The 11,962-nt window shown below is 56.4% G+C and overlaps 1 protein-coding gene across 1 annotated transcript; it reads right to left on the bottom strand.

Moving 5' to 3' along the window:
* Positions 1-3,363: 3,363 nt before the first annotated feature.
* Positions 3,364-9,210, bottom strand: B3GNT7 (UDP-GlcNAc:betaGal beta-1,3-N-acetylglucosaminyltransferase 7). Its single transcript, XM_086618515.1, has 2 exons — positions 9,200-9,210; positions 3,364-4,567 (listed from the first exon to the last, which is right to left on the bottom strand). The coding sequence occupies exons 1-2, from the start codon at positions 9,208-9,210 to the stop codon at positions 3,364-3,366; spliced, it is 1,215 nt and encodes a 404-aa protein (XP_086474641.1).
* Positions 9,211-11,962: the final 2,752 nt, after the last annotated feature.

The raw sequence follows: 11,962 nt of genomic DNA, 5'->3' as shown, positions 1-11,962 counted from the left end.
AGGGCGGCGGCGGGGCCGGCCGCCAGGGGGAGCACCGGGCCGCGCTCGGGGCGGCGGAGCCGGGCGGGCCCCGCGGGGGGAGCGAAACTGCTCCCGCTGCGGGACCCTGGACCCAGATGGAGCCTTTTCTCGCACCCCGGGGAGGAGTCCCACAGCAGAAGGAGGCAGCCCTGGGTCACCCTGGAGAGGGAAAGAGTAAGAGTATCCATGAGTGTATCCGTTCAGCGTTTGCCTTTTTTCCCCACCTGCGAAATTTTTGGCGCCACGACAAAGCTGGCCTCCGTGGCATGCGGCCCAGCCTGCCAAGTCCAGCATGCGCTGGTCCCTGTTGCTGGCCTTACTGCTCCCCATCACCATGCCGAGTGGCTGAGCCAGGTGCCAGCCCTGGAAACTGAGCCCCCAGCACCCAAACACGGAGCTGAGACCCATGGTCTCCAGCGTGGCTTTTCTCCTCTTCACCCCAGCCAGATTCAAACTTGATGGGAGTTTGTCCCTGTGGACGTGGCTTGCTTTGCTCCAATGTCACTTCCAACTCATGATGTGTATCCCAGTGTGCTATGACCAGGGACTGTGTTGCCCTGTGGTGGTACTTTGATTGGGGGACAAAAGACTGAGCAAGATCCTGCCATGGAGAGGGCAACAAGGATAGCAAGGTGGCAATCTCCAGCACAAGGAGAGGATGTTTGACAGAACAGGCACGTTTCCAAACCTCCAGCTCTCGCCACAGAGGATAAGCTGAGGAGCAATTTGCTGCAGGGGGCCAGGACGAGCTGAAGTTTAGCTGGATTTGAAATGCTGCTGGAGGAGTGCATGGAAGAGAGAAAATAGCCACTGGCCCTTGTTAAACACCGTGTCAGGTTCTGCAAGGAAGCTGTGCCAAGCTGGAGCAGGGCAGCCAGAGCCCCCGAATGCCCACTCCAAGCAGTGGTTTTGTCACTGTAGCCCATCTACAGGTTTCATTCCCAACCAGCCAGGCTGTCTCAGCCAGCAGAAACCTGCTAGCAATGACAAGAGGTGAGAGCTTGGGGTCTTTTTTCCTTCTCCTTATTCTTTTAACCTTTATTTAGAAACTAGAATGTTCACCAAATCTACAAGGTTTCTCTGTAAAAGGTCCCACAAAGTGAAGAGCAACAATGAGAGAGTTCTGCACGCAGCCCTGGCTCGCCGAGCACATGGCTAGGGTGAGCAAGAGCTGCCCGCTGCGTATAGGATAAATATACAGCCTAAGGTACTGTACCTGACATAAATTACAGAGGTGTCATTTTGCAAAGTATTTCTGAACTCACTCCCATGGAAAGGAGAGAGGGGACGGGAAAGCAAAGGAGTGTTGTGTACTGCCTAAGCCCAGAGGGCACCAAAAATGGCCTTGGGGCTCTGCCCTGTGCTGCCAGTACTTGCCCCAGGGACATGGCGCCGCTGGGTGCAGCTGGGTGCATCGTAAATCAAATTTCACAGTATCGCTGCCAGCCCCAGTACCAACGGGCTCCAAATTTGCAGCTCGTCTGAGCAGACGAGGAGCATTTGCTGAGAAGTGGTGTGGCTTGGCGTGAGAGTGCCTTTTTTTGGCTGGTTTATGCCCTTTTTTTGTTTGTTTTCTAACCTGGAGAACATACAGACTCGGAGTACATGAAATGGGCTCATTTACAAGACACGTTAAGAAAAGGAAAGGAAAAAAAGGCACTGCACAGGGGGACCTTTGAGGTAGTCGAAATTTTTTCCTTTCAATGTCTGGCACCAAGAGGGAGAGAGAGAGAGCGAGCACATGTGCCTGTGTTTTGCCGTGCATGGTCAGGGCCATGGATGTGGCTGTGCATGTCCAACCATGAGCAGGGACATCTGGGCGTGCAAGCCCTGGGCATGGGGACATCTGTGTGTGCCTGGCATCTGGCGTGCCGGTGCCCGTGCACGTTGTGGCTTTGCACATGCCTGCGGCTTTGCTCATGCCTGCAGTCAGCAGCTGGAGAGCATCCGTGGCCCTGTGCATGGCCACGTGTCTCTCTGTGTCGGGCGGGGGGTGGGTGGGTTTCCATCACGGCAGCCGGCTCCGGGGTCCCCTCAACAGCTCAGGTGGCCCTTTTTTAGTCCAAAGAAAAAGGGCCATGTCTAGTGATACCACTTCCTGTCGTGCTCCTGGGCCTCATCCCATAGAATAAACACTGCGACAACCCTATAGGAGCAGACGTGGTCTGACATACCAGCCCTCCTTCACGTTGTCCCCTGGGGCACTGCTACACGTGCTGGGGTGGGACTGTTGCTTTCCAGCCTGCCCTGGAATATTGTGCTTGCTGCAAAGCTGAGGCTGAGCCCGAAGCAGCCACGCGTGGGGTCTTTAAGGGTGGTTGTCCCCCTCCAAGACAGCCTCCCTGCAAGGAGTAGGTCTCCTTGCAGCAAGCCCCTGGGACACATGCACCGGATCTGGGGTCCCAGGTGTGGTAAGCCCCCTGGCCCACTCCAGGTGGAGCAGACCAAGTTTCTCTGCTGCTTCCTTGGCTGTGGGCAAGGGCAGCCTGCTTCATCCCTTCCCTATCCTGCCAGGAGGAACAAATACCTGAGGAATTTCAGCTGAGTGCATTCCTCTGAGCGCACGCACAGTGCAGCTGGGAGAGGGACTGGGGAGCCAAGCACAGCCCAGGCTCGTGCTGGGAGTCACTGTCATCTGGGACCATCTATGGGGGACGAAGACCCCAATTCCCTGACTGTCTGGCTGAAACCCAGCAGCCCTAATGGGGGCTCGGGACTGGCGAGGTCTGGCCTCGGAGGAGAGCGCCTTTCCCCAGCTGCACAGTGGGAACACAGAGAGGACTTTGGTGGGGCTGAACCCAATGCACACAGGTTCTATGTCATTAAAACCTGGCACGGAGGAGAAATTTAACATAACAAGTAAAATCTCCTTCCCTTTTGAGTCATGGGGCCTCACGCACTTGTAAAACTCTCAACTCCTTTGGAGTGGCTTCCCTGGATAGCCAGACCCTGAAAGTCTCCAAAAAATGCCTGTGCCACATCCCTCCCTGCCTCCCCCAACTCTGACATTCATCATGCTCTGGTGGAGGTGGTACCTAAAGCAGAGCACCAACCTCTCTGTCCTCTCTCTCCATTTTGTGCTAGATTTGTTGTTGTTTTGTGTTTTTTTTTTCTCTTCTTTTTCAGCAACCCCCAACCCAGCTGGAGATAAGTGAACCACATTACAGTACAGGAACAAACACTATCATAAACCCTGCCCAAGAGCGCAGTGTCTCTGCCCTCCTTGCCCCAGAGAGAGATGCCCTTGAAGGACTCGTGTGCCACCAGCACAGGCTCACCCCATCCCAGAGCAGAGATCAGTTGTCCTGGCCCCTCCAGTCCCAGCTCTCCAGAGAGACTTAGCTAAAGGACATTGAGTTTTCTCGAGCACGTCAAGTTACTATGGACCAAGTCCCACATTTGGAGTAACTCTGGAGGCAGCAGTTTATGAACCACCAACATACTCCGGAAAAAACACGGCTCCTTGTTCATCTTGCTGTTCTTGTTCTTCACAATGCCAAAAGTTTTGAAGCCTTCATGCCCAACAGGTGATACTTTAAGGACCTCCAAGCACATCCCCAGGAAGACGTCATCAATGGGGTACAGCTCCAGCGTCTCTGAAGTCTTGTGCAGCCTCTTGGCCAAAGGCCCACCCATGACGAAGCCTCCACCCCCTGCATAGGGTGGGTACATGCTTTTGTTGTAGAGGGCGCTGGGGATGTAGTACTTGTTCTCCTTCCTCCGGATCGGCCTAGCCTTGTAGAGAACATCTCCCACGAAGAGGTCCTCTCCCTCCTTCTTGTCCTCCAGGAACTCCAGGATGTTGCTGGGACTCACAAACACATCGTCGTCACCTTTGAAGATGAAGCTGATGTTGTCACAGTAGATGTTCAGCCACTTCAAGAAATGGACCTCTTTGAGGGTGAGGTTGAAGAAGCTGTCCAGGAAATCCCACTGCAAGATATCCCCATAGATGTAGTTCTCATAATCCAGCAGTTTCTGGTAGTTGGCTCTCTCTTCCTCCTTGGAGGCCGTGCCCAGCAAGAACAGCGTCCTGATCCTCTTGCCATCCACCTCCTTCTCCTGGCCCCAGGTCCTCCGGATGGCCTCGCGACGGTCATGCTGTGTGATGATAGACTTGACCACAATGAGCAGGTAGACATCCTCGCTGCATTTCTCCGGGTGGTTGATCAGTATGGGGAAGTAGCGGCAGTGCCGATAGAGCAGGAACTGCTGGAAGTTGGGCTCCAGCCCTTTGAACCAGTCCGCCTTGCTCAAGTTCTGGTTGGCCGAGCAGTTGGTAGTGGTGACATCCCAGGATTTCCCTTGCTTTGCCATCACTCTCTCCTCCTCCTTCAGAGGGATTTTCTCCTTCCTATTCTTCCAGAAGGTGCTGGTGATGGAGAAGGCGTTGTCTCTCTTTTGTGTTTTCAGGGACTCTGGAGGGGGCAGCTCTTTCTGCTGCTGGCCCTGCATGAACTGGCTGGGGGCCATTCCCCTTTGCAGCACTGTCACTGTGACCACCAGCAAGAAGGAGAGGCAAACTGTTTTGTAGATGGTCTTCTTCCTAAGGGGATGAGACAGGGACATTAAGGAGAGGAAACTGCAGGCTACAAGACGCTTATCTGCAAAAGCACATCCTGGAGAGGATATGGGATGCTCGTAATGTGTCCCATCGCCTTTTGACAGGCAGCAGCCTTGTGGGAAGAGCTGTAGGACACCTCCACGCATGGTCTTCCCACCCACATCCCACTTGTGGGGCAGCTCTGGGGCCACAGTTAACTGCAGGGTTAGGCATAAAACATGTGGCAGGTGGTCATGGTGTCATCAGGTAACCCCATATCTGCACAAAGAACTGGAAAGGGTTCAAGGGAAAGAAAAAAATGGGTCGAGTGAGAGACATGAAGCCAGGATGAGAGCTTCAGCAAAGCAGCTGTTTCGGAGGAAAGTCCGAAGGGAGCCCCCTGTTTCAGCCATCTGAAAATTGTAGTTTAGGACGAGAACAGAAGGAAATTATCGTTTCCACAGAAGTGTCAGCTCTGCTCTGGCATCACAGGTTACATAACACTGAGACGCCGGAGCCAGGAAGACCATGGGAGTAGACACGAAATAGGCATCGCGTTTTCATTTCAAAATAGCAGGTCAGGACAAAAAAATTGGCATTTGAGATGAACTTCACTGTTCAGTGGGGAAAAGACATCCCTAACCCTGTATCTGCGTCAGGAACTAGCATTCCTGGAGGCACTGCTGGGCATTTTTTGGCCAGTTCTCGGGAGCCATTGCTTCACTTTGCAGTGATAAGGACGGTGGATGCACCGCTGGGGATTTGCACCACTGCCAGATCTCAAGCTTGGAAACAGATTTCTCCCAGCCTGCAGCAAACGGATATCTGCATGTCCAGGGTGTGCAGGGGACTGAGGGTGGTAGATCAAACCCAGTACCTCGTGAGGCCATCCCACCCTGTTGCTGCAGACCCATTGACCAGGGAAGCCACTGGCTCCTGAGACAAATCTAGAGCTTGGCATGGGCTTGAGAGAGACCCTCCTATGTTCCTTCGGACAGCGGGATGGCTGCACTCAGATTACTGATGCACCAAATCCCCTCCAACCTGCTTTTCCACATAGTTAAAGGTGGGTTTCTCGCCCTGCTGCTGTGGTGGAGAGGAATTGCCAGCTCCGCCCATCTGCACCATGTTGCCCTGAAGTGCCCGGCTCCCCTCCACAGCTGGCACATCTGCACCAATTTCCTCCCGCCACAGTCCTGCATGCTCCAGATGCCTCGGGCCATCTCCCCGTGCAAATGAACACTGGGGCACAAGGGCGGCAGCTGGGCTCCATGTGCCCACTGGGGTCCCGATGTCTTCCCAAGGGTAGCCCTGACTCTGGCTGCTCCCGTGCAGATGGGACACACGAGTGCTCGGCAGCCCCTTTGCCTGCTGGTGGGTGAAGGAGACCTCAGCTGGGGGAGACAGATGTTACACCGGTCTCACGGCTCCCCTGCACCCATCCTCTTGGTGACAGAAGCGTGTCCTAGCTCAGGTGCCACTCATCAGGGACAGCCCCTTGGCCTCCCGCTCCCTGTTAGAGCCAGAAAGATCCAAGATCACCTCTACCAGGCAGATGGCACCTTCACTTTGGGATAGTCCAGAGGAGGAGCTTGGGGCAGAAATCTGAAACATTTAACCGAAGAATTTCCATATAGCCAAAAAAAAAAGCCTTGAAACTCTTCTGGCCCTGGGGCCAGATTGTGTTCAGTGCTGCTGGGAAGCTGCTGGGGTTTTGGGGCACAGGGTGCACCAAAACACCTACTTGATGAGACACCCCAATGTCCCTTGGGCTCCCCAAGGCAGGGGACAGCATTGTTCTTTGGGCCAACCTGAAACGCAGGAGCCCCAAATGGTAATGGGGGGAACCAGGAGCTTTTGGGAGCTCCTGTCTCCAGCTTCACCCTCAAGTACAAAGAACTTTTCAGCCCTGTGTTTATGTGGGAAAACTGTGATCGCTAGTGTGGACTGTGAGAGTGAGTGTGGAAGTGGAAATAAGTAATTACTGGTAAATGGATAGGTATTCCCCGACCAGTTTTATATGTGGCCACTCACCTGCGACTGATGAGGGTGCAGTTCTGATTAGATCTCACCAGTCCCTTAACCCTCTCCAGGCCTGGCCACACAGCTCTGAGATTGTTTTTAGAAACCCTTCAGTTTGATACAGTGGCAATTTCAACCCCTGGAGAGCCCAGCAACATTTAAAACCTCTCATTGATACCTGGCACCTCAGCAGAAATAAACCCAGTCACCCCTGTATAGAAAGTCCAATTGCTCCGATCCCATCCCGACACCCTAGCCTTGCTTCCACCCCAGCTCAGCCCACCCCGACCCATCCCATCCTTGTGCTCCTCACCACCTCAAAGCCGACAAGTGATACCATACTCAGCCTGAAGGATGGCCAGAAGTTCCCTAGAATACATGGGCAGGGAATTATTGATATAATTTTAAAAAACTTGCATAGGCAGGGCTGTTGCTAACCAGCAGGGATGGGTCCCATATTTGGCAGGCTCTGCCTGATATGGACAGGAGCCACATGGAGCTGCTCGCCCCTGTTGCCCTCCTTGGGTCACTGCTTTTTATTTCAGCCCAGGCAGAAGACACTGTCCCAGGGGTGAGGGGAGAGCTTCATCTTTAGTGAAAGGGGGAGGGTTGGGTAGGGTACATCTGAGTATATCGGTGAGGTGTTGTGCATCAGCCACTTTCCTTCAGCGGACACCGTTTCCCAGCTCTCACCAGTGCAATGTGCGATTTTTGCTTTTTTACAAAAAAAAACTATGTGGAATTTTTTCTGTAGGTCTGACTCTGCAAACCCTGGGGCAGCATCGTGTCCGACAGGAGCGAGAGCCCTGTGGCTGCCTCCTGCCCTGCAGAAACCCTGTTGTTCTGCAGGCGGGGAAGTGATGGGGTCTGGGGGGACCCTGAGCCACAACAGCCTGCAGTTCCCGCATCAAACCAAGGATTTGGGGGCAAAAGAGTGACAATCGTGCACATCTTTTCTGCTCTGTGGTCTCCTCAGCTGGGAAATGCTTTAGCAGGGAGAAAACAGGACCTGCTCTCTGGAAGACCCTAAGAACCATCACTTTGCAGGAGGCGAGGGTGGTGCTTCAGGTTCGCTGCCATCAGAGAGAAGTAACCCTACTGAGTCCCAGCGCCCTGCTCTGGGATACAACTCCCAGCCAGTCCCCGGCAGCATCCCCAGGAGCCTGGGGCACCCGGTCTTGAGGAACCCGGAGGCAGCGCCCCCCCCGCACCCCAGCTCGGCTTCCACTGGCGCCAACTGGCACCAGTTGCCCCAACCACTAGTGTCGATGCCATTGAAAGAGCTTTGAAAATGTCCCGTCCCGCTCCTCCTCTTCTCTCTTCTCCACCAGGAAAAGCTGAAAAGCCTCCCTGTGAGACAGCCGCGCCACTGCCGGCTGTGCCCTGGAAGGATAAATATAAAACCCCCAAATTAGAGGTGGGCAGGTTCCCCTTCAGGTGGTGATGCCGTGGGGCCGGTGAGGCCCCGGGAGACTGGAGCTCTCCATCCCTGGAGATGCACACAGCCGCTTTTTGATCCACATAAAACCCTCTTTGATCGGTCAGGGCTATCTATTTATTTGGATTTTTCTGGCCCCTCAATTAGAACCAGTCACCGAGCCGGCGGAGGCACAGCCGGCATAGAGCCCTTTCTGTTGACGGTGCCAAGGGCTTGGGAGAGGAGATCCCACCTAGGAGCACATGCTGGGCATAAAGCACCCAAATGTCTCCAAAAGCGGCTTGTGCCAGCTGGGTGCAAGGCCCAGCGGGGTCCCAGCTCACGACGGTTGTCCCCAGTCCCGGGGTGTCCGAGGACACGTCCCTTTCTTATAAAAGATGTCTGGTTTAAATAGAAGGCGGTAAAAACACAGGGCTGAGGAAGAGGCAAGAGGTGAAGCCCTGGATGTTTCCCCTCCGCGGGCATCTGCCCCCAGCGCTGGCGCTGCCCTGGGACAGGGACCCCCCCCCCCCCCCGGGGAGGGTCTGGCGGCCCCCGCGGCCCCGCTCTCCCCGGCCTCGCCACGCGGATCAGCCCTTTGCAGGGAAGGGCTGGGAAAGGCATCCCCAGGGAAGGAGGGGGACTGACCGCCGGTCCCTGCCCGCTGCCCCCGTCCCGGTTCCCGCCGAGCCTCCGAGCCGGAGCTCCGGTGCCCCGGGATAGGGGAAGGTTCGCGCTGGGAGCGAACACCCCAGAGAGCCTTCTCTGGGGTACCCCGGCCCGGGGGTGATGGGGGAGGACCCCGACTGGGACCCCTCTGGAGAGCAGGGGCGGGAGGGAGCGTCGTTCCTGGGATGGGGACAGACGGACAGGGGATACGGCGCAGCCCTTTGTCCCCTTCCCCATCGGCAGCCTCCCCACCCAAGATGCCCTTTCCCAGCCAGCCGCCCCCGGGGCGCCCATCGGGAGGGACCCGGCAGGGAGGGGACCGGGGGACCCCTCGGGAAGGACCTGCTGGGGAAGGGACCGGGGGACCTCGCAAACCCGCAGGCTCCGGGCAGGGCGCAGCGCTGGGACGGCGATGCCGAGCGGCGGGAGCGCAGGGCGGGGGACACGGGGTCTCAGCCGGTGCTGGAGCGGGGCAGGAGCGGGACAGGAGCGGGGCTCGGGCTCCCCGCTCCCCGGCAGTCACTCACCACTGGAACATGCTGGGAGTAGGACGAGGCGGCCGCTCCGCTGCTGGCCGGGGCTGCCCGCGGTCCGGGCGCTTCTCTCTGCCCTCTTCCTCCTCCTCTTCTCTTTTTTTTCCCCCCTACTTTTTCCCTTTTCCCTCCCCTCTTCGAGGTGGAGCCAAGAGGGATGGGAGACCAGGTAGGTTAACTCTTGCCCTGCCCGTCCGCCCCCCCCCCAGCCGCACCAGCAGGCAGAGGGGTCCCCAGTGCTGGCAGGGGAAAGGGAGGATGGGGTTTAAGGGTGTCACCTCACACTTCTCCCTGAGGACCCTCCTCGCTCTTGATAGAACACCCACCAGGAGCTGGGAGATCAGGGGGTTCCCACCCCGGCACCTCGGGCACAGTGGCCTCTCTGGGGTGCATTAGCCCTGCCCCATAGCTGTTAATTGCAAAGGATCCTAGTTAAGGCAAGGGGATCCCAGTGCTCACCAGGAGAGGTGCTTTTGGCAGCTGGGATTTGATCTCTGGAAAAGGAATGTGGGTCTTTTCTACCCCTCCAACACAGGAAGGTCACTTTGGGATGAACTCTGAAAGACAGCTGGGGCTCAACCCCAGTTTCTCATGCAGACACTGAGATCCCAGCTTTACCTCAGTATGCAGGGGCACAGCATGGTTTGGGATCCTTGGAGCAGTGGAGCCACACCTTACCCAGGACTCCCACCTCTCCTTGGACCCCCACCTCTGCTGGGACCCACAGTTCTCCCAGGACCCACATCTCAGGCTCCACAGTTCATCAGGGACCAACACTGCCCAGGCCTCTCACCTCACCAGGCACCCACACTCTGTCCAGGACCCACACATCTCCTGTGACCCATACCTCACTTGAGGGTGTGGGGAGTCGAGGGGAAGGGTTACTGCAGCAGGAAGGTGCCGGCTTGGCATGCCAGGACCTGACTCATGGATCAAATTGCACCAGCACCACAGGCAGGTGAGGGATCCTTCCAAACTTCCTTCAGCCCTGGTTCTGAGCAGTGTCTCTCCAGCATCCCTGCTTCAGCCATATCAGCATGGGACATCCCACTGCCCATTAAGAAGCAGATTTAAGACCTTCCTTTCCTCTTGAATGTAGCATTTCAGTTGAGGATGTTTTTCAGCCACGAAAATCAGCCCCCATCATTTCTGATGTCTCCTTTTTTGTCATCCTCCCATCCCCACCAGCTGCTCATATCGACCACGAAGCCAGGCTGGGAAGCCTGCAGGAAATCCTTTGGGATATTTCCTTTCCTGCCCAGCAGAGATATCCCAGCCCCTTTCCCCACAGCCCCTCTGCATTTTGTCTGAGTGCTGAGGGTCAGTGTCTCCCACAGCTCTCACAACACCCCGGACACATTGTGCTTGTCATGGGAAAGGCTCTTCTGTTCTGATGGTGGACATGCAGTGAGACCCACGCAACCTCTGCTACTCAAACAGCATTTGGTCCTGCTCCAAGACAACCCCAAGTCCAGCTCAGTTTAGGCAGGAAAGTTGTATTGCTTTCTCCAGACCTGCTTCTCTCTCCTTATCTTGGCTTATCACTTTCCCACCACAGCAGTTCAACAGATGCCCTGCAGCTCCGCGTCCTGAGGGCTGTGAAAGCTCCCCAGGAAACATTGCCCAAACAGGCTCCACCAGCTCTGCAGCACCCCACAACCTTATCACCACCAAAGATCCCTACACACCTTCCCCGGTTCCTTTTTAGTCTGTTCCCACTGACCATAGGAAAGTCCGTATCTGCTGAACTCATGGCCCCAAGGAAATCATGGCTGTGAGATGACAGAGAAAGGATGTCAGGGTACGATGAAGAGCCACGCTGAACATCAGCTTGAACAGAGCAGGATGCGAGAAGGACTTGTTTCATCCCTGTAGCACAGGGATGGTGGGTGCACACCAGCCCATGGCTAAGAATTCACCCCACTCTTCAAAGAGGGGCTCACGGTGGAGGGGGACCCCATTGCAGACCTCCTCTTCACCAACAGTCGCAAAGGGATGTGAACAGCAAAGCCCCAAAAGTGCAGCCACCATCTCCTCTTGCAGCGTGCCCTGGCACCACGATGGAGAGGGGGATGGCAGCAGGCTCCCCGCCATGGGCACCTGAACTAAAACCTCAAACACAGCCCTGGAATGGGTGCTGCAGCTGCAGGAGATACCCAGATGCTGTGGGTGTGTGACAGGCTCCCGGGGCTCTCTGGGTCCCCCATCATCACCAGCCGCAGGCCCCGGGCTGGCCATGGTGCAGCGTGCCTGAATTGGCGCTGGAACCGAGTCGGCACTGCCACAGGGTGAGGAACACTCCTGGCAGCCAGTGGCAGGGAGCCCTGCCAACTGTGCTCCCAGGCTCCTGCCTCTCCCACGGCTGCTTCCGTGCAGGAAAACAGCAGGGCCACGAGCATGGGGACTTCCCGGATGCTCCCGTGCTGCTGTGCAGGGTTTTGGTTCAAATAACCCCCTCTGTGCAGGCAGACCCTGCTCCCACCTTCCCTGTGTGGGAGAGATGGCTGGCAGTGAAACTGCCCTGGTTAGGCAATGGGGGACCTAGTTGGGAATTAAAAAGATGAGGACACTCCAGGGAGCTCGTTGTGGCACGGAGCAGCAGGCGCACGGCAGGCTATGGATGCGGCCAGAGCTGACAGGGCTCCTGTGGTGGAGGCTGCACCTCAGCATCGGGGACACCTGTGTCACCCCACACCCCCGACAGCACCCTCCTCCCATGCAGCCGGGTGTGAGGTCCCATAGGATGGGACAATTCGG

The sequence above is a fragment of the Tauraco erythrolophus genome, chromosome 11, assembly GCF_009769465.1.
Source record: "Tauraco erythrolophus isolate bTauEry1 chromosome 11, bTauEry1.pri, whole genome shotgun sequence".
Classification (NCBI taxonomy): Eukaryota; Metazoa; Chordata; class Aves; order Musophagiformes; family Musophagidae; genus Tauraco; species Tauraco erythrolophus.
Note: the sequence above shows the minus strand (reverse complement) of the source record. Positions and strands in the feature narration are given on the sequence as shown.